The sequence below is a fragment of the Gilbertella persicaria genome (genome assembly GCF_025201335.1).
Source record: "Gilbertella persicaria strain CBS 190.32 chromosome Unknown B0P05scaffold_25, whole genome shotgun sequence".
Taxonomy (NCBI): Eukaryota; Fungi; Mucoromycota; class Mucoromycetes; order Mucorales; family Choanephoraceae; genus Gilbertella; species Gilbertella persicaria.
In genome coordinates, this window is record NW_026251986.1 from 173356 (window position 1) to 191488 (window position 18133).

The window sequence follows — 18133 nt, forward strand, 5'->3', positions numbered from 1 at the left end:
ATGGTTTTAATTCTTTCATTTACAACAAATTAATACAATTTGTAAATCTAAATCACATACTACATAAACAATGCACGTCGAACTACCCCCTCCCTTTTTTTTTTGAAAAATGAGAAAAAAAAAAGACGCTTACATATACTAAATATATCAAGATTTGTAATTTTATAATCATAAAAAAGTGATTGCTTTAATTAAGGATAGAGTGCTTGAACCAATTCTTGCCACAAGAAAAAGGATCATATTTACCTGTTAACTCTTGGCGATCTACCGGAGTTGTTGGTAGAATAATGACTTAATTTGGTTTGTTCAACCTATTCTTTTATTTTTAGCAGACAAGGCCAAAATAAATTTCTTTTTTCTTTTGCTTTTTATAATTTATTATAACTAAAGAAATGGGTTTGGCCTTAGAAAAGTGTTGTTGTTTTATACCTTTGAGACTAGGTACCTTCTTCATTGCTATCTGGTTCTGTGTAAGTCTATAGTTTGTTTGTATAGATATACTTATTTACATCTTCTAGGCTGTTTATTTGCTCTATACAGCAAGCGGATTTTTGGCATTTAATCCGATTGTGGTTTATTCAGGTCAAGTGGCAAGACCATGGTATTATATCAATCTTTTGTTCTCTGTGTTTATATGTATTGGTGGTTTATGTGGTATTATTGGATCGACTTTTGTAATTAGCTTACTTTCCTTTCTTGGAATCCTTATTAACATTTCAAATGAATAGGCTTCACGACGATTCTCTAAAGCATTCAGTATCATTGCCTGGATCAATGTTGCCTTATCTATTCTTATCTATGTTATTTCACTCGCATTAATCTGTGTTCATAGACAAGATGTAATTGATTCTTGTAGAGTAGTTGGATTTGTTAGTATTAACAACAGTCGACATGAAATGACAGTATCCAAACCCAGCGATCAAACATATTACTCGCCTGTTCATTATACTGGTTTATTGACAGAACACGCTGCAACTGAAGCGCAATGCAGTGCAATGACAAAGACATTTATTATTGCATTTGGTGTAGTTGTTTTTATTGTCCAATTGATTCAAGTAAGTCTCCTTTATGAGTGAAACATGGACTAAGAATTAGATCTATTTTGCTTCTGTTGTCGGTGCTTATGCTGCTCGACTTCGTAGTGGTGCTCGTCATCATCGTCTTCATGACCAACAAATCAAAGACTTTGAAGAATCTCGATTCCATATGTCTACCGTATATTAATTCTTTTTCTTCATATTGTACATTTAAGCATACACATAATAAACGTTGAATAGCATATTCATGCATGTAAATAGCACTCTACTTGTTTTCATTTCACGCCCATATGTGTGATACACATAACTACGTCACCAAGCTCCTTTCTGTATATCTCACATTTCAGTTTTTTTTTTCTCTCACTCTTTTTTTTCTTTTTTCTTTGTTTTTTTACCCAAATATATCTATACATATATCGTCGATGAACCCTGCCCAAGCAAATAAAATTGACGTTAGTGTAAGTAATAGAAAAAAAGATTAAAAGATGGCCGTGTTAAATCTATGTTTATTACATGTAGCAACTGAGCGAGGAAGAAAGAAAGTTGTTCCGTATGTACGGTAAACTTCCTGATCGTAAAGATCTCTTGGGCCATAAGCTCAAGGTAAGTGTAGGCATAATATACGCGTGTTTAATCGAACTACGATAATATAGGAGCGTAAATACTTTGACTCTGGTGATTATGCACTTTCCAAAGCAGGAAAAGAGCCAGTTGCCATAGGCTCAGAACACCCTTCACCTGATACCATTCCTCACTCGAACCCTGTTTCTCAGCCCGGATCAAGTCCTGTCAAAGAAAGTCCACTTGTCTCGGAAACAGATGAACAACAACAACAGCAACAACAGCAACAACAGCAACAATAATCTTTCATGCAGTTTTATTTTTATTTTTTTCTTTTTTATTTTCATTAAATGAATTGACCAGCCCATGGATCTACTTTGTATTGAAAAGGGGAGTGACCAAAATTTACCTTGATTTGAGCTGGTCCATCTGTGCCAATACTAGCAAAGTAATAGTGTCTCTTGAGTCCTTGGAAAGCATAGCCAAGCCATTGACCATTCAAAGTAAAGAATACATTGCCTGTTTCTGGGCAATAACCACATCCTACTGTATCTCCTATTTTCCAGCTCGGACCATAGGATTGCCCGCCCGTCGCATCGTCACAAAACTTGTGGCCATCATCGCTATGGTAACCTACCGAGAATTTATTCCATCCTGGCATGCGAAAGATAGGATAAGGTTTGGTTGCCAAGCCAATTGCCATGACAACATCAGAATGACCTACATTCTCGACTGTGATTTCGAAATAATGATGTGTCTCTGCTGTATTGTATTGAGATTGGTATTCAGAAAGTGTCAAAAAAGGATGAGAAGCTTGAGCTGTCACGTCCAAATCAGTCAGAGGTGAATCGATGGTAGGCCAAAATTGAATTAGATTGGGTCGAACAAGACGAAAGGCAGCCTTGCCCTTTGGGTGTTGGAATAGTTGGTTTTTTTGTGTTTCTGTATCAATACGGATTGTGTTCAAAAATCCATGTTGGCTTATGTGTTGGGCTTCTAATGCAGGAAAAGTGTCTATCTGCTGAGAAAAGGCTTGGATAAACATCTCGCCTCTTTCATATGAGTCAATCGAAGCGTCGTGAAGTTTGCCAAACTGATACACTTGGCCTGGGTCCAAATTGGTTTGGAAAGCATGGTCATAACTTGGTGGTTCTTGATCAAATTGTTGATTAGACATGAGAAAGAGGAAAGGAGGTGCTAACTTTGCTGAGCCCATTTCTCACCTCTTTTTTTTTTATGGAAATCCAAGAACATTTCCTTAAAAGCGATTTATTATATATATAGATTAAATAGATAAAAGTACAAAAAGGAGGATCATTGCGTATAATTTTTTTATGGCTGAGGACGTTCAAAAATAGCACTTTTCTGTATATCAGCCAGACTTTTGACTCGCGTGAATCGACCAGCATGCTTGACAGACGTGCCGTCTTCTTCTAATTGTCGTTGCAGTAATGCTTCGCCCAAACGTCTTCGTTTCAGTTCTTCATCTTCTTCACTAGTCCAGTCGTTATTTCTGCCAAGTGAAAGTAAAAGTGCATCACTTGAAGAAAGTTTATTTGAGTCATGCACGAGTGATAATGGCTGATTTCTCGACGCAAGTGTTCCGACACTGGACGCATTTTCTGCTGTTGTTGTCATTGGCACACTCTCTGTAGAACGGAAAGCGGTCATTTTGGCTTGTGAATGCATCGATTGATTATCGTCTAATTGTCGCTTTTCACTATCTGTATTGTTATTGTTGTTGTTACTTGCACCAAGGATAGGAATTAGCTTGTTGTTGCGCTTATTTTTACGCGAGAGTAACATGGTCCAAAAGAGTGCTGCAGCGCCACATAAAAGTGCAATCACAGCAATAACAATGACAGCAATGGCCCAACCAGGCAATATAGATGAATTTGAGTTGCTGGCCATATGATTGTTGCTATTATTATCGTTATTCGTACGACTACCGTTACTGCTATTGGTATTCGATGGTGTTGAAGAACTAGTGTTATTTGTAGCTGCAAGCGATGCGATTTCTAATCAAATTAAATGAGTTTCAACTGGAGATTCAGGTTCTAGATCAACACGTACGAGTAACAGTGAAATTAAATGGTCTAGGGTATTGGCTACTAGTACTTGCTAATTCTACAGCAGGATCCGCTGTAGAAGGCAAATAAAAGCCATATATAGTCAAGTTTTGGTCAGGAGTGCCTGCTGGAAGGCTCGCTAAGAACCAACTATCGTCTACAGTTACTTCTATTCCACCTGAAGTTTCTGTCAAACCTGTGAAATTCTTTACATTTATATATTCATATCGAACAATATAGTACAAATAAAGACTTAAATTGTCCTATACAGTATCAGTTTTTTTTTTCTTTTTCTTTTTATAATTAGTTACATTGCCAACATAAAATGGATAGCTATATAAAGAGGATGAGAAAAAAGGTATCAAATAACTCATAATAATACGTTACTTGAAATTCCATACAAAATTATGCGTTGTTCCATTTTTCCAAACATCTGAACTGGTTGGAGAACAAAACGGGTATTGATTACCTTGTTCGGAACATGACTGTGCTTGTTCTGAAAGAGCTTTTTTTGTAATTATAAGTCGCTGTCATTTTATGTGTTTGTGTAATCATTTACCACTTTCCATACGTCCAAAGAAAAAAGATAAAGTGATTGAGATAAAAAGAAGGTAACTTAGACAACAGCAAAAAAGAGAGTAAGAGAAAAAAAGAAGAGAGAGGAAAAAAAGGATAAAGAAAAAGGGATAAAAATAGAAAATTAAAAGAGACAAGAAAAAAAAGGAGCAGAGGAAGTCATCAAAATTGTATTACCAAATGACTCCCTCCTCCGCAATTAGAACTCCCCTCGTCGACTTTCTTCTACTGTAACTTATTGTGTCCTTCTTCTTTTTCAATGCAAATGATTGAATTCAACTTGTTTGTCTGTTTCTATACTGGAGATTGTTGATAATTTGCACACTTGTTGATGTTTATGCTTGTTTCAATAGTGTTTCTCTTCGGAATAACGACACCGATGTAACGCTTGCTTACGAAAAAAGAACTTGTAATGTTGCTCAACATGTCAGTCTGAATATTTTTATGGCAATGTTTAATTAGCATCCGTTTTTTTTTTCTTGACAGGATGTATTGTAAGTTTGATTCTATGCAGTCACGAAAGTGAAATATAATCCTTCAACTTGAAGAGCATCTAATGTCTAGTCCATTTCAACATAATATAGTGCTATTTCTTTACTACATGCAGCGCATAAATTTCTCTTTCTATCTTTGTCTTACGATTATACGTATTTGATGATTGCAATTGTCTTCACAGAGTAGAGGCTTATTTGTAAGTATGGATACGGCCCAATGATAAAAGAGCAAACACTGTCCACACCAAAGAAGAAGGTGGTCGTTTTTGCATAAGTACTTGGGCTTTTGAGAAAATACTTACTGCAAATGTTTCAATAAACTTTGAAGTATATTGACTTTTTTCATGTTATCTTGCACAGCTTGCTCACCAAAGAATGGCTTGCAATTGACACTAACGGCCCTTTCTAATGCCTTTGATCCTTGTTTCTACGATAAAATTACTTTTACTTAAGTATATTTCAGCTCAAACTCACTTTCTATTTAATTTTTACTCATGTAACTATCCATGGTCTTTAACTTAATGCATCTAAAGCAATATCAAAGTATCATGCATGCAAAACGGCTGCTATTGGAGATTGAAAATGAGAAAAAAATGGAAGCACTCCGATTCCACAGGAGACATCGAAAATCTAGCTTTGCTTGAAATAACATTCAGACGCAGTTATTTTGCTTTGTCGTATTTATACTATTTTTACTACTAAAGTATTGAGAAAATACGATAAAAAGTTTATAGGATTTTTCATCTATATCATACCACTTTGATAATGCAACTAGCAAGGAAATACATTCCTCAAAAACCATAGTGTCTGTCAGTCATTTTGGGTATTTGAATGACTTGGTAGCTCTATTTTTCGTCCTGTAGCGTCAAAAAAAAATTGGGAATTGTAAAATGAATGATTTTCCTGAGTAGTACCCTTTGGTTTCAAGAGGATTTTGGCCATTTTTTGCAGGTTTCTTTCTTTGGTCCAAATCAACTCTAAAAGCATCACTGATATTAGTAACCACTATTTGTAGGCGTTTGGAGTATTTGCGTGTGTATAAATAGGTTTTGTATTCCCTTTATGTAATTATGCAGTCCTATACATTGATAAAGAAGATGTGCCCATTTCAAGTACTAAAACACATTGCCAGTAGTGAGAGGCAAACTCACTTTTAGAACGAAACTTATTGTCAGTTTCTCTTTGCCAATTTAAGATAGGAACCTGAAACGTTTATAAGGGAGAGAATAGCGCACTTGATCTGCAACCATATTTCTTTAAGTTTCGACTCCTTCATAACATGACTTACTTCCATTAAGAGCATATACAGAAGCTCAATATGATTGAGGAAATGGTGCTGAGTTCATGATTAACTATGTCGCTGCAGAAGGCTTCTTAGAACTAAGAGATCCCTTGTTTCCAAATGAATTAACTAGCCTGAAAGGTCACTATAATCTGAAAAAAAAAGAAGGTCCTTGTCAGTATGGTACATGCAACCTTGAAGTGGTTCCAAGTTCCTGTTTGGATAAAAACGCCTTATTGGACATATTTCACATGTCACATGAATGCCCCTGATATGTATGTACCTTGCTCTTAGAAAAAAGAGTTGTGCATACGACGGCTTCTATTTAGGAAAAACATACAAAAGAGCGTGTTCGGGTGTTCTCAATCATTGAGTTGTAACTACAGAAAAGAGGCTTGATACGATAAAAAGAAGGGTTTAGCCAATCAAAATAGACATGTGCTGTTTCATTATATAATCAAGGCATTACCATAGTTTATCGTGGAAAACGGGAATAAAAAGTAGGTTCATGTGAAATCAAATAGAATTTCCCCTAGTTGACAACCGTAGTAATACTCGTTGACAAATTCATTATTAAAGTTACTTGAAGGTGGTCATGCGGCGATGAACTACCAAGAATAAAGTGATATCACTTTGGTTTCATTCACCAAAGATTCATATCAATCCTGAATTGGAGATTGTTTTTTTTTTTAGTTATGTTGCAAAGACATGCAAAAAATCATGGGATGGCTTCTTGAAAAGGGCAAGCTTGGTGTATTGTATAATAAGAAACCGATTCTAAAACAATGCAACACACTGTACAAAACCAATTATGTATATGTATGTATGTTTCCTTTTTATTCTTCCTTCTTTTTGTTTTCATTATTACAATGGCTTACATGAGCCAAAGAGTTTGAAGTAAAGGATAAAGGTAAAACCATAGCGTACTCCGCTACTTAAATTTGTTTAACATGGCGGAGTGTACTCTTGATCAAACAAAGTAAACAATTATCGAAAACAAAAAAACAGGACAAACAAAGAACGCTCGAGCCAAGTACGATTATCTTCTTATTTTGACTTTATTTACCTATTGGTTGTTTTTTTTACTCTCTTTTCTTTAAAATAAACAACATAGCAAGAGATGTAATGAACAATGTATCAATCATCCTGGTTGTATCTTTTTTCCTTTGTACATTTTCTTTTCACTTTTTTTTTTGTTTCTAAAAAGAAAGAATGTAACATATAATAAAATCACGGGTCAAGGACTTAAAGTGCATGGAGTACAGGTGCAAGGTTAGACACAAAGGGTCGGGCCCATCTTTCCATCTTTTTTGCTTTTTTCATGCTTCTTTCAAAAATTTCTAAATTCTACCTAAATTTATCAAACAAATAATATGATGTGAAGCTTTAAAATACATGTAGAAGCGGTTTCTTTATAAACAACACAAAGAAGAGAAAGAAAAAGAAAGAACCGTATTCCCGTGATCATACTTGTGATTTTGTATTCTATGGGGGACAGAAAAAAAAAGTCCTCTTTGTCCCTCTTTCACACCAAGATGATGTGAAACATAACTTTGTACAAAGCCACTTGTTTGATATAAATATGTTATCTTTTTCTTTTCTTGTATTGCCTTTTCTTACTCACTTCTCTCATATCCATAAAATAAATGTCTATTCTCTCTCAATTTGGTCTCCAATCTAAAAACAAAATGCAATCTAATGGACCTAATGTATGCTCTGGTCGTGGCAAGAGTTACTGTCTCATTCATCGAAGATATTTTGAAACAAGCTGGTGTCCTGACTGTAGTCGTTCAAGTCGTAAGTATAAATCATTTTAGATGAATCATTACTGACTGTGTTACTAGATCATTAAGCATTCTTTTCCATATATCTTATTAACATACAGAAAAAAAAGGCCCACAATGCTATTGTATAAAGTAAAAAAAAAAAAAAAAAAATCGAAAAAAAAGCATTCTCCTCTACTTTCTTCCTTTCTCTGTCTCTTTATTTCTTTTTTCTTTCTCACTCTTCCCTCCACTGTAAATTCTTATTATGCTTCCCCTATTTAATTATGATTTAGAATAATTTAATAAAATAAAAAAAAATGTTGTGCATTCGATGACGAATCTTCAATGTAGTACACAGATCTGTTAGCTTCTCAAATAAAAACTCCATTTTCTGGGGGTTGAGAAGCAAGCAAAATGAGAAATCTCTGACGATCTGTCCACGTTTTGTTTTCGTTAAATGATCGCATGTTTATATGATACACCGCACAGGTAATTCGTGTAACTTTTTTTTTTTACTGAACGTTCAAGGTCCCGGCCATTTCCGCTTTTACAAGTAGTGATCATCAAGCATTGATTTATACAAAGATAAATATATGCCTGTGAATTCCCCATCCATACTTGCTATTTATGGTTATTTGTGCATATTCACCAGACCTTATCGATCTTTTTATAAAAAAAGGGTAAGAAGGTGGTACGGCATTTTATTTGGTTTTGTGATTCTCAATGTATTATCTTTCCTTTAAACAACACATACATTTTTGTAACACACCGTTTATATAATAGACGAAATTATTGTTCTCAAATCGTAAATTGTAGTACGGCATGTTATGCAGCTCTTTCCTATTCTTCTAACTTATGGCCTGTGGGATATTATTTTCTTTTTTCTTTTTACATCATGTAAACTGTTGCACAAACGTTCTTTACATTCTAGACATTGTTTTATTTTATTCTTATTTTTTTTTTACAAGAGAGCTATAATGAATTTTTTAGTAGGTACAATTGTTCATTTTTTTAGAAGAAAAAAGCAAAATGGGATACTTGTATTCATAATGTATCACAGTCCTTTACACTTTATTGGAACATTAAATGAGCAAAAATTAAATTCTAGGAATTAAGCAGAGCATAAGAAAGAGCAGAGAATAGAAGAGGGATAAAAGAAAAATAAATTGGTAACAGATATGAACCAGTGTATGTAAAATACTTACACGGATACGAGGAGGTAGTTGAATGACATTATCTTGTCAATTGTATAATTGCTAAAAATGAGATAGTCTTCATTACATTCATCGACAATACGACTGACTAATACTAAGCTGTAATTGATGCAAATAGCGGCTACATCGAATATTGGTCTTTTCTCTTTTTTTGTTAAGTAAACAACCTAAGCTTTTTTTCTACACGGTTTACAGTGTTAATCTATGATGCTTTAGGAATTTGTTCAAGGATGGAAAGCATTGTTTTTATTTGGTCTCAAAGATCATGAAAAGATACCCAATATTTTTTCTGCATGGCTGTATAATAGTTAAAGCCCTTAAAAAAAAGAATGTGGTATGAATGGTTAATTTAAAAGTTAACTTCTTGAAAGACATGTGCACCGAGAAATAGCCTTTCTACTGAGCAACTCTGCGACAATTCTTAAATGAGTGTATCATTGAACAAGCGAATGTCTCATTACACAAGACTTTTTTTATGGAAAACTTCTCTGTTGCTTTTCTCAGTTAATATTTAAAATCGATTTCTTAAATTTTAAGAAACATTTGGATATTGATCTCTCATAATAACTCAATGAACGCTCAGCTACTAATTTGGACAAAAAAGAGAGTTTTACAACGGAGTTTAAAGAGCAAACAATGATTATCATCATTTTTTCGTTTGTTTTCTGTATTTTTTATAGCAAAGAGTCATTGAGAAACTATAAAGATATGGGAATGATCCTTTTTTTGCTATATTAAAAAAAATCCTGTTATGACCTTTTTTGAGTTGTTTCAGATCAACTATCCACTCCTGTTTTTACAAAATTTGGATGGAGAGGGGAAAAGAAACCCCGTTTTTCATGTAACCAATCATTTGCGATTTGCCATTGAGTCAGAGCTATTTGTCGTCGGATCTGCAAATTGACAGGTGAGCAAGACGATTGACTCACTATTCGAGTAAGCTACACTTTGGCCAATCAATCAAAGTTGACGATTGAGTCAGGTTAAATGCAGACATGTATTAAACGTTTAGGACTTTCTTCTTTTCTTTTTCTTTTCTTACTTTATTTCTTACATTTCCTCTTCAACTCAACTTCCTCATATGGCTCGCACACTCTACGACAAAGTCTGGAATGATCATGTTATTGACCAACAAGACGATGGCACTTGTTTAATTTACATTGACAGACATCTTGTCCACGAAGTCACTAGTCCTCAGGCTTTTGAAGGTCTTCGTAATGCTGGACGCCGTGTTCGTCGCCCTGATTGTACACTCGCTACTGTCGATCACAATATCCCCACTTCTTCACGAAAAAACTTCAAAGACATTGCTAGTTTCATAAAAGAAACAGACTCAAGAACTCAATGTGAAACTCTGGAACAAAACATCGAAGCCTTTGGTCTTACTTATTTTGGTATGGAGGATAGCCGTCAAGGTATCGTGCATGTTATCGGCCCTGAACAAGGTTTTACTCTTCCTGGCACCACTGTTGTCTGTGGTGATTCTCACACTTCTACACACGGTGCTTTTGGTGCTCTTGCTTTTGGTATTGGTACATCTGAAGTTGAACATGTCCTTGCTACGCAGACACTTTTACAAAAAAAATCAAAAAACATGAGAGTTCGTGTCCAAGGTAAGGCACTCCCTGGTGTAACGTCAAAGGATATCGTTCTTCACATCATTGGTGTTATTGGTACTGCTGGTGGTACTGGTTGTGTGATTGAATTTTGTGGTGAAGCTATTGAAACACTTTCTATGGAATCCAGAATGTCTATATGTAACATGTCCATTGAAGCTGGTGCTCGTGCTGGTATGATTGCTCCTGATGATATCACTTTTGAATACCTTCGCAATAAGCCTCTTGCTCCCAAGGGTGCTGAATGGGACAAGGCAGTTCATTACTGGAAGACACTCAAATCAGACCCTGATGCTAAATATGACATCAATGTAGAAATTAATGCTGTGGATATTGCTCCTACTCTCACCTGGGGAACAAGTCCTCAAGACGTTGTGTCTATTGCTGGTTGTGCTCCTGATCCATCGAAGATTTCTGATCCTATTCGCCGTTCTGCTGTTGAACGTGCTCTTGAGTACATTGGTATTGCTCCCAACACACCTATGGAAGGTATCAAGATTGATAAGGTATTCATTGGTAGTTGTACCAATTCTCGTATCGAAGATCTTCGTGCTGCTGCTGCTGTGGTTAAAGGAAAAAAGGTTGCTGACTGGGTATATGCTATGGTGGTGCCTGGTTCAGGTCTAGTGAAGCGTCAAGCTGAACGTGAAGGTTTGGACAAAATTTTTACAGATGCTGGTTTTGATTGGAGAGAAGCCGGTTGTTCTATGTGTCTTGGTATGAACCCTGATCAACTAAAGCCAGGAGAGCGTTGCGCTTCTACTTCCAACCGTAACTTTGAAGGCCGTCAAGGTGCTGGTGGTCGTACTCACCTCGTCAGTCCTGCTATGGCTGCTGCTGCTGGTATTAAGGGTTGTTTGACTGATATCCGTAACATGGAGATTTCTGAAATTCCTGCTACACCCAAGCACAGTCCTCGTCAAGAAATTGTCACCGAATTCGAATCCAATGAAACTGAAAAGGCTGTCCCTAGTACTGAATCATCTGCCATTCCCGCCTCAAGCAACCAAGCATCCAATACCTCTGCTCCTAGTGGTATGCCCAAATTCACAACACTCAAGGGTTACACTGCTCCCCTTGATATTTCCAACGTCGACACTGACATGATTATTCCCAAGCAATTCCTCAAGACCATAAAGCGTACAGGTCTTGGTAGTGCTCTCTTCTATGCCCTACGTTTTGATCCTGCTACTGGTGAGGAAAACCCCAACTTTGTTCTTAACCAAGAGCCTTTCCGTCAAGCACGTATTCTTGTCTGTACTGGTCCCAACTTTGGTTGTGGTAGTTCTCGTGAACATGCTCCTTGGGCTTTCAATGACTTTGGTATCCGATGCATCCTTGCACCTAGTTTTGCTGATATTTTCTTCAACAACTGTTTCAAAAACGGTATGCTTCCCATTGTCCTTCCTCAAGATCAATTAGAAGCCATTGCTGTTGAAGCCAAGAAGGGTAGTGAAGTTGAGGTCGATCTTATCAACCAAGTTGTTCGTTATCCTGGTGGTGATGTTCCTTTTGAAGTTGAAGCTTTCCGCAAGCATTGTCTTGTCAATGGTCTTGATGATATTGGTTTGACTATGCAAAAGGCTGACAAGATTTCCGAATTTGAAGTGAAGCGTACCGAAACATGGCCTTGGTTAGATGGTAAAGGTTATAAGGGAAAAGCTACCAAATTAGAAATCAATGGTGGACAAAAGAAGGCCAAACTCGATTGGTAAAAAAAAACTGTATTATAATAAAATTTTTACATTTCTTGATAATGAATATTTGAGACTTTTATTTGATTTTGGATCATAAAAAGCTGTAGTTTTTTGACAACTATTTAGAGCATGTACCACAAGGACTAAAACAAAGGTCATGACACTGTCAACTGTTTCGCTTTGGGATGATTCCAAACGTGTCATACATCTTGAAAGACATTATTCAATAGCTTCAAGCTACTAGGCTCATTCTGAAACATGCTATAAATAGTAAGGGTTGCCATCTATTCAATAATATCAATACATTATGCACAACCCATTTTCATTCCAAATCACAACTCTTGTAACTTATGAGAGAATACAATAGAAACAAAGAATATATGTATAGTATTGGTTTAACCAAAAAAGAGAGAAGGTTTATACCTTTTCCTTTTTTTTTATTTGTTTATTTATTCACATGCAGGTATACACATAAGAACCTTTTTTTTTGTGTTTTTTATACAGAAAAGATGGGCACAGTTTTGAAAAAGGGGGAATATATTTTACATTTACTCGGCTTGCCAGAGAGAGTGAGCGACTCCGGGTTGCCAGGTAGGGTTAGAGGTGTGGCCTTGAAGACAGACGTAGACTTGACCATGGTACTTGACACGGTCACCAGCAGCATAGGTACCAACAGGGTTCCACTTTTCAGCACCTTCATCATCATCGGAACAGCTGTTTCTACGACGATGGTGGTGGCTACGTTCTTCATCTTCATCACGACGTTCGTATTGGTGTTCTTCTTCATTACGGCGACGTTCGAAATCAGCCTTTTCTCTTTCGAATTCTTCGCGTTCTTGTCTACGCTTTTGTTCTTCCTCTTCACGAAGACGTTGTTGTTCTTCTTCTTGATGTTGTTCTTCTTGTTCTTGTTCCTGGTAATCATCATAGAGTTTCTTACCAAGGAAACCAGCACCAATAGCAAGGGCACCACCAAGAAGAGCACCACCAACAGCAACACCAGTAGCCTTCTTCTTGTTGGACTTCATACGTTGACAATGACCTTCATGAACATAACTCTTACCATAAACAGGTTCACAGTTGAAGTTGGGTGTTTCAGAATTGGGGAAACCAGAAGCAGCCAATTGTAAGTTAATCACACCAGCCTTTTCACCCTTGGTGTCATAGAGAGTGAAGAGACCGTTCATGTGGGCGCCAGGAGCATGGACAACTTGGTTGATAGGAATAGCAGCGAAACCAATTACTTCATCAACAGTAGATTCTTCATCAAGGACTTCGATAAAGAGGTCGGGCTCGCCGTTCAAGGAGATGTTGAAGGTTTGGTTCCAGGTGGCATTTTGGCCAGCGTTCTTGTGAGTGAAGGTCTTCAAGTAGGTATCCTTTTGGTTGAAGTCCAAAGAAAATTGGACATAGGGATCTTGCTTACCGATAGTTTGAGCAGAGACTAATTCAGAAGCAGAGCTAATGTGAATAGAGAGGGAAGCGGAGGAGTGAGAGTGAGACACAGTAGTAGTGCTAGTGAAAGAGGATTCGGTATGGAGCATTTTTTTTTTCGTGAGTAATAAATGTAAGAGTACTCAAACACTAAAAACATGCTATTTATACAGGAAAACCTGTAAACGTCAAGTAACTTATTCCGACTTTATAAGAATTACCAAATCAAGAACTAGTCCGGTCTACTTTGATAAAAAAGGGTTCACGTGTATTTATCGAGAGAAAAAATATTTGTTTACGCTTTTAACGCGTCAAGTATTGTTCTATTCAACCAAGCGCTTGAAACGCTTATGCAGTATTTTAAGGAAGTGTTTGAGAATAAATGGTTGAATACATTTAAGCTATAAACCGCCACATCAACCAAAAAGGCAATTATCAAGCGAGTTACTATCATCACTCAGCCACTACTTCATAAAGATTGGTCGTTATTTTTAGTTGAATTAATTTAATAAACTTTTTTTTTTTTGGATTGCCACTTTGCCCGAGTCATCGCCTTCTTGGCGCGCGTATAATGTTTACTATTTGTACGCACTCAGTCCTAACTCGATTCATTTTCCAGACTAACCCTAAAAATGCAGGCCTATCATTCTAAATAAGGTTGTTGTTTATATGTAGCCAATGATCAAACGACAAGCATTATCAAAGAGGTTTGATGACAAATAAAATAACACATATAGCTTAAAATAAACGCGTTCCCTTCCTCTTTAAACGGACTTTCTACTTTTACAACATTTGTCACGAGAAAAGGATCGAGAAAAGTGGAGTTCCAATTGGAATAAGATTGTGCTTGCATAAATAGCCATGCTGTAACCAATAAAGCTCAAGGTCCGGTACTCATACAGAGAGGGAATAAGTACCTTTGTAATAAAAAAAAGTGAAAAACTTTGTTTCTTGAAATTCTGTTGGACAAGCTTTTTTTTTTTACAGATGAGCAAGTGATCATGTTACTCTTTTTTTAAAAAACAAAACTGCTTTTTTGTTTATACAGAGGGAAGGGAAGTATGTTTTGGTACAACAAAATTTAAGTAAACAGAAGACTTTTCTAAAAGAAAATACTAGCATTGAAAAAGGCACGAACAAAACGTCTTTATTGAAACTAATAAAGTGAAAATTAAAGATGCACAAAGAAATAGTTGAAAAATGAATAAAAAACTGAAAATAAATCAGAGAATGACAATAGAGAGATATCCACTTAAAGTTTTAATATTTAGATAGGATTGGATGGTATTGTTAAATAGAATTTTATTCATAATACTTAACGCTTAGTATGAGTGAAGTGTCACTTAAAAATGCCTGAGTTTAAATTAATATGTCTGTCAAAACTAGAAATTCAAAAGAAATGAACCTTTTTTGCTCTCAATACTTCATGATCGTCAATTCCAAGGCTAATTAATGGGCACTGAAAGGACGAAGCCTCTATGTTACGCTGATGATGCGTTGGTTTTTGTACATGACTCCAATGATCTTACTCGGTTACGATTGCATATGTCTCGGTATTGTGAGGCTTCGAATGCAAAGTTCAACCACGATAAGGTAGAAGCATTCTCAGTGTCTGGTAGAAGTACGTGGAATGGATTGGAAGCTTCGCTATCTCAAATGGGTATCAAGCGTCTAAACTCTGTCGAAGACGATGAGCCCTTTATCTACTTGGGATTTCCCTTGATACAAAGCCGTACTCAACGGGTCAAATTTATGGGCTCTATGATAACAAAGATCAAGACTGCGATGCAAATCCACTCTACTTGATCAGTATCTGTTGTTGGCCGAGCTAATATCTTGAATTCACTGATTTTGTCAAAAATATGGTATATCTTACGGGCTACTCCTTTGACGCTTACTGATTTCCGACAGTTAAGATCTTTGGCCATTTCCCTATAATCCTTAGAAAGTATGGACTCTTCCAAAAGAAAAAGATGGACTCGGTGTAATGGACATTCAAGTTCAAGCTTCGGCTCTGTATTTTCGGTGGCTGCATCCTTTGCTAGCTTATGATCAAGATGTTATTGATTCTCGTCCTGTCTCGCATCTGCTTAGCTTCCATATTCGTAATGTCAATAACTGCAACTATCATCAGATTCCATCGATATTTCTTTCTTCTCGATCACAAGGTTTGAAAAAAAACAAAGAACTGGTACTATTGATATGCTATATCGTGCCGTTGATCGCCTCCCTCGATCATTTGCTAATGCTTACCTTAATACTGCTACCATTATGGTCCTGCCTTTAGCAAGCTGTGCTTTACGTTCCTCCTTCTTCATCCTTTGTGGTTCCCCTTCGTGTCAAAAAAAAATGACGGTAGCAGATGTCTTTCAGTATGATGCTCGTCTTAATTTTGTTGACTGGAAAGATACTCATGATCCTGCCTTACTTAACTGGAAGCGCACACCCACAACAGTGTTTAGAGGTCTTGCGTCTGGGAGTTTGAAACTTCAGTCATTTTTTAGTTCTGCTTGTAGTCCTGCTCCACTTGAAGACTCGACGGTCTCATTTGCGTCCTTGATCAACCAATTTCGGTTCCAAGATGATCAATTGCTCGGCAATGTTAAGGCTTCGGCTAAGTCATTCCGTCAGTCAGTTCTCTCGTCTGTGATTCCTCCGTTGGCCTTGATGACTATTACAGAGGTACAGTGGAAATTCTTTTGGTCCCTGTCACTTACCTCTATTCAACGTAATGTGACATACCGGTTTACCTTGAGGTGTATTCCTTATCACAACTTCTTGGATTTTATCATGCCTCAAGTGTTCGATTCCCCTCTTTGCCCAGTTTGCATATCTTCAAAAGACTCAACCATCTACTTGTTATTCCACTGTCCAACTAAAGAGAAGATATGGCAGGAAATAATTTTCGAGTTCCTATGGTCTACCACATCCATTTCTGATATCAAAGAGGCTCTTCTATCCCTGGACTTCTCGTACATCTGGTACTGCCAATGGAAATGGATCAAACCATACAGAATCTTCATAACCTAAAGCCAGAACCCAGAGGAATTAAAGTATTCAAACCAAAGACTAGTTACTACCAACACATGAGATACTCTTGGTGTCCCTGACTCAATTCCTCTAGATTCATCCCTGGAAACTCCCTCAGACCTGAATTCTCAACTGAATCATGCCGCATCAATGCCTACCATTAACAATGGATGAAATTAATTCAAATGAAACTAGAATAGAATGATAAACGCTTTACCCAATTCGATCAGCATATGAAATTCTCTACACAAACTGACCGGCAGGAGGGACACTCTTCCCAATTGGAACAACTATGCGTAACAACCAATAATTGGAAGCTGCTTTAGCAAGCGCCAATATGAAAATTTGTCAATTGGAGACCCAATTGCAGCAAGCCTTAGAATCACAACAAGATACTGAGATGCTCACTACCCCAGCTCTCGATAACTCCGAAGTACCAGCTTCTTTGGATTGGGCGCTGGACCCACCAGCCTCAAGCTATGCCTCTGTAGCCGCATCCGGTCAGAAGATAAATCTGACACCAAAGGAAGCTCAAGAGCTCTCTGCTTAATCCGCGTCCAAGACAAAAACCGCCTCCAAAAAACCCTAAGAGGACTACTAGTAAGCAGCAACAAGCAGCCGCTAAAGTATTTACAGCACCTGCTGAATATGATCCGCCCTCATTTTCCGATAAAAATGGTACCTGCGCTCCTATATTTAAGTATGTCTAACTTCCAAATAAATATAGAGATCGACTTTCAAGAATGCGTAACAAGCTCCATAAATTGGGTTCTGCTTCTAGCCGCATTTTGGACATTCATTACCCAGCACGAGGAATCGTTGTGGTTCTCATTCATATCGGGTATTCTGATGAATTCAATAGACTTTCAGACAAATGCAAGATTGTAACTCTCCACGATTTCAATCCATTAGATCCTCTACACCTTCGTGATCGCAAGCTCCTCGAAACTTTGACAAGTGACGAAGAGCATGCAACAAAATTGAAGGAAATCCACCAACAATGACTGACCCGTGCTTTAGAATATATGCGAGAGCATGTTCGCCGATTAGTGGCCTTTGATTTTATTTTTCGAGGCTGGCTCACTGCAAGTAAGGCTCAATCAACTTTCACTGATGGGAACTTTCGCATAAAACAATAATTGCCCCGACAAGACATTCGCAAGCGAAGAAAATATCTCTATACATCATTATTTATGCTTCCTACCCTTTTTTCTATATTTGTCGCTCTATGGTTTTTTTGTACTTTTCTTTTTTTGACATTTACTTCATAGGGCCCAGTTTTCACAGCTATACAAATAGAAATATAAACTTTTACTGAGTATTATAAGGGCAAAATGACTATTTTTTGACTTTTTCA

At 36.9% G+C, this 18133-nt stretch overlaps 9 protein-coding genes across 9 annotated transcripts; 6 read left to right on the forward strand and 3 right to left on the reverse strand.

Annotated features, from left to right (window-relative positions):
• Positions 1 to 363: 363 nt before the first annotated feature.
• Positions 364 to 1297, forward strand: B0P05DRAFT_545878 (uncharacterized protein). Its single transcript, XM_051578695.1, has 4 exons — positions 364 to 470; positions 519 to 674; positions 729 to 1055; positions 1096 to 1297. Exons 1-4 carry the CDS (start codon positions 393 to 395, stop codon positions 1222 to 1224), a joined length of 690 nt encoding a protein of 229 aa, XP_051433840.1. The 5' UTR covers positions 364 to 392; the 3' UTR covers positions 1225 to 1297.
• A 103-nt stretch (positions 1298 to 1400) lies between these two features.
• Positions 1401 to 1950, forward strand: B0P05DRAFT_545882 (camp-regulated phosphoprotein/endosulfine conserved region-domain-containing protein). Its single transcript, XM_051578696.1, has 3 exons — positions 1401 to 1495; positions 1557 to 1640; positions 1691 to 1950. The coding sequence occupies exons 1-3, from the start codon at positions 1460 to 1462 to the stop codon at positions 1898 to 1900; spliced, it is 330 nt and encodes a 109-aa protein (XP_051433841.1). The 5' UTR covers positions 1401 to 1459; the 3' UTR covers positions 1901 to 1950.
• B0P05DRAFT_545885 (concanavalin A-like lectin/glucanase domain-containing protein) lies at positions 1805 to 2854 on the reverse strand. Its single transcript, XM_051578697.1, has one exon. The coding sequence runs from the start codon at positions 2812 to 2814 to the stop codon at positions 1945 to 1947; it is 870 nt and encodes a 289-aa protein (XP_051433842.1). The 5' UTR covers positions 2815 to 2854; the 3' UTR covers positions 1805 to 1944.
• Positions 2855 to 4377, reverse strand: B0P05DRAFT_545888 (uncharacterized protein). The gene is made up of 5 exons (XM_051578698.1): positions 4227 to 4377; positions 4055 to 4172; positions 3979 to 4000; positions 3672 to 3930; positions 2855 to 3616 (listed from the first exon to the last, which is right to left on the reverse strand). The coding sequence occupies exons 1-5, from the start codon at positions 4234 to 4236 to the stop codon at positions 2931 to 2933; spliced, it is 1095 nt and encodes a 364-aa protein (XP_051433843.1). The 5' UTR covers positions 4237 to 4377; the 3' UTR covers positions 2855 to 2930.
• Positions 4378 to 7283: 2906 nt separating this feature from the next.
• On the forward strand, positions 7284 to 8037 carry B0P05DRAFT_139280 (uncharacterized protein). The gene has a single exon (XM_051573050.1). The coding sequence runs from the start codon at positions 7666 to 7668 to the stop codon at positions 7834 to 7836; it is 171 nt and encodes a 56-aa protein (XP_051433844.1). The 5' UTR covers positions 7284 to 7665; the 3' UTR covers positions 7837 to 8037.
• Positions 8038 to 8529: 492 nt separating this feature from the next.
• Positions 8530 to 9122, forward strand: B0P05DRAFT_545901 (uncharacterized protein). The gene is made up of 3 exons (XM_051578699.1): positions 8530 to 8778; positions 8846 to 9004; positions 9057 to 9122. Exons 1-2 carry the CDS (start codon positions 8613 to 8615, stop codon positions 8869 to 8871), a joined length of 192 nt encoding a protein of 63 aa, XP_051433845.1. The 5' UTR covers positions 8530 to 8612; the 3' UTR covers positions 8872 to 9004; positions 9057 to 9122.
• Positions 9123 to 9614: 492 nt separating this feature from the next.
• On the forward strand, positions 9615 to 12376 carry B0P05DRAFT_545903 (putative alpha-isopropylmalate isomerase). The gene has a single exon (XM_051578700.1). It carries the CDS (start codon positions 10081 to 10083, stop codon positions 12328 to 12330), a length of 2250 nt encoding a protein of 749 aa, XP_051433846.1. The 5' UTR covers positions 9615 to 10080; the 3' UTR covers positions 12331 to 12376.
• Positions 12377 to 12695: 319 nt separating this feature from the next.
• B0P05DRAFT_545904 (C2 domain-containing protein) lies at positions 12696 to 14230 on the reverse strand. Its single transcript, XM_051578701.1, has 2 exons — positions 13920 to 14230; positions 12696 to 13866 (listed from the first exon to the last, which is right to left on the reverse strand). The coding sequence occupies exon 2, from the start codon at positions 13854 to 13856 to the stop codon at positions 12861 to 12863; it is 996 nt and encodes a 331-aa protein (XP_051433847.1). The 5' UTR covers positions 13857 to 13866; positions 13920 to 14230; the 3' UTR covers positions 12696 to 12860.
• A 3256-nt stretch (positions 14231 to 17486) lies between these two features.
• Positions 17487 to 17750, forward strand: B0P05DRAFT_450594 (uncharacterized protein; the record flags this gene model as incomplete). The annotated part of the gene is made up of 1 exon (XM_051573879.1): positions 17487 to 17750. A coding segment is annotated over one exon (264 nt), but the record flags the coding sequence as incomplete, so codon positions are not given.
• Positions 17751 to 18133: the final 383 nt, after the last annotated feature.